This window comes from Etheostoma cragini, chromosome 2 (assembly GCF_013103735.1).
Source record: "Etheostoma cragini isolate CJK2018 chromosome 2, CSU_Ecrag_1.0, whole genome shotgun sequence".
Lineage (NCBI taxonomy): Eukaryota > Metazoa > Chordata > Actinopteri > Perciformes > Percidae > Etheostoma > Etheostoma cragini.
The window spans coordinates 29,358,890-29,360,564 of NC_048408.1; the positions used below are offsets into that span (position 1 = coordinate 29,358,890).

General features: G+C 44.0%; 1 protein-coding gene across 1 annotated transcript in view; it reads right to left on the minus strand.

The window, feature by feature from the left end:
• Positions 1-641, minus strand: part of LOC117934551 (V-set domain-containing T-cell activation inhibitor 1-like) — an 11,973-nt gene extending 11,332 nt beyond the window's left edge. The window contains exon 1 of the mRNA XM_034856286.1: positions 119-641. Within this exon, the coding sequence (XP_034712177.1) occupies positions 119-500 (382 nt within the window). The 5' untranslated portion in view covers positions 501-641. The remainder of the gene's footprint in view (positions 1-118) is intronic.
• Between the last annotated feature and the right edge of the window lie 1,034 nt (positions 642-1,675).

The following is a 1,675-nucleotide window of genomic DNA, read 5'->3' on the forward strand; positions in this document are numbered from 1 at the left end:
ACCCCAAATAAGTCCCGGGTCAGTTTGACCCGAGAGACACGAGAGGGTCCCGGAGGTGAAGACAACACGAGGGTTAAATAGAAGAAAAACAACATTAAAATTGATCTGTCCCACTTACCAACAGTGAGGTTAAAACCACATTGGGCTTTCAGTTTTGGGACGTAGACTTCGTACCGGCCAGCGTCAGACAGGTTTACCGGGGAGATCTGCAGAGTCACGTCTCCTCGGACCAGGTCTCCATGGACCAGGGTAGTTCTGTGTCTGTAGCGATGACTCTGTGAGAGGACATCGTCCCGTCCGTGTCGGTACACGTGGACGAGGTCGTCACGGAGGTCTGGTCTCTTCAGATCCACTGTGTAAGGAGACAAGTTGACCGGAGGACGCAGAGAACCCCGCAGAGTCACAGCGTCCCCTTCTACTGCCTCGATCAGAGCTGGACAACTGATAAGATACGCTCCTGGGGAAACAAGCACATAGACAGAGACATTATTTAGGGTCATGAGACTTAAAAACACGAGCTAGAGGCCGAGGGCATTTAGAGGAGGGACGCTCTCCTTTAGGTTTATTGACATTAAGAGGGTTTCTGGGTAGTTTAGTCAACTGAAATGTCATCTGATTGCTGAATAATGACATTCTTGAGATTTGAGAGTTTTTTGAAGCTGTTAAAGTCTCAATGCTGAGCTGCATCTCACATTAATCTTCAAGTTTAAGGCTTTCAGATCATATTCACTCCTTCTGAAACAAACATATAGACAGAGACATGTGTCTCAAATCACACACTTCTGTACTTAATACTAACTACTTAATACTATTCTGTACTTAATACTAACCATTATACTAACTAGTACCCGGATGGTGCACTCAAAACGGTCAGAAAGTTGAGTGTGGATCATAGACCGTTAATAATATACAGTCTATGGTTTGTGTCGGTACATGCATTGACATAAAAAGAGTAGACGCCGCACTGGCAGGCTGAGCGCAAGAAATCCAGCCGCCATCTTGGACCGGTCATACTCGTTAATTAGCAGCAGAAGATACAAGATGCCAGAGCAAATTCCTGCTCAAATCTGCCGATTTTTTTTATCTTATCTCTTTCACTCTGGGTTCTGTAAATCATTTTGTATCTGTGTTTTGAAAATTGCTACATAAGTTAAGTTCCCGGACTAAATACAGAAGAAAAAAAACTACCCCTGTCCCTGTTCTGTTTTTAGGTTTTTCAGTCAGATTGATAGTCAAACTGGAAATGTCCCTGTTTTTCTCCTTTTTCGGGGATTATGTTCCCAGGTTTGATTTTGGACGTCTGGTGAATTTTTGTCACATCAGAATATTCTATTACAGTTAAGCACATTATGAATATTAAAATACACCTAACCTTGTGTCCTGTATCATAGCATGTATGTATGTATAACCTTTGTAGTAAAAAAAAAACATGAAAATCAGTTTTGTATTCAGTGAGATTGATTAATTAAACGAGCTGACTGCTCATTGCAGCTGCCAAACACATTACACTGAGTGGAGCGTGTGACCGGTCCAAGATGGCGGCCCCACTGCTCGTCACGCGCCATAGACGTGAGTCTTTGCCTCCCACATTCAACGGTCGCTGTCGGTACACGATCCGTCCTGCCTACACGATCCGTTCTGCGCATGCGCAAGATGTTCACGCATGCGCAGATGA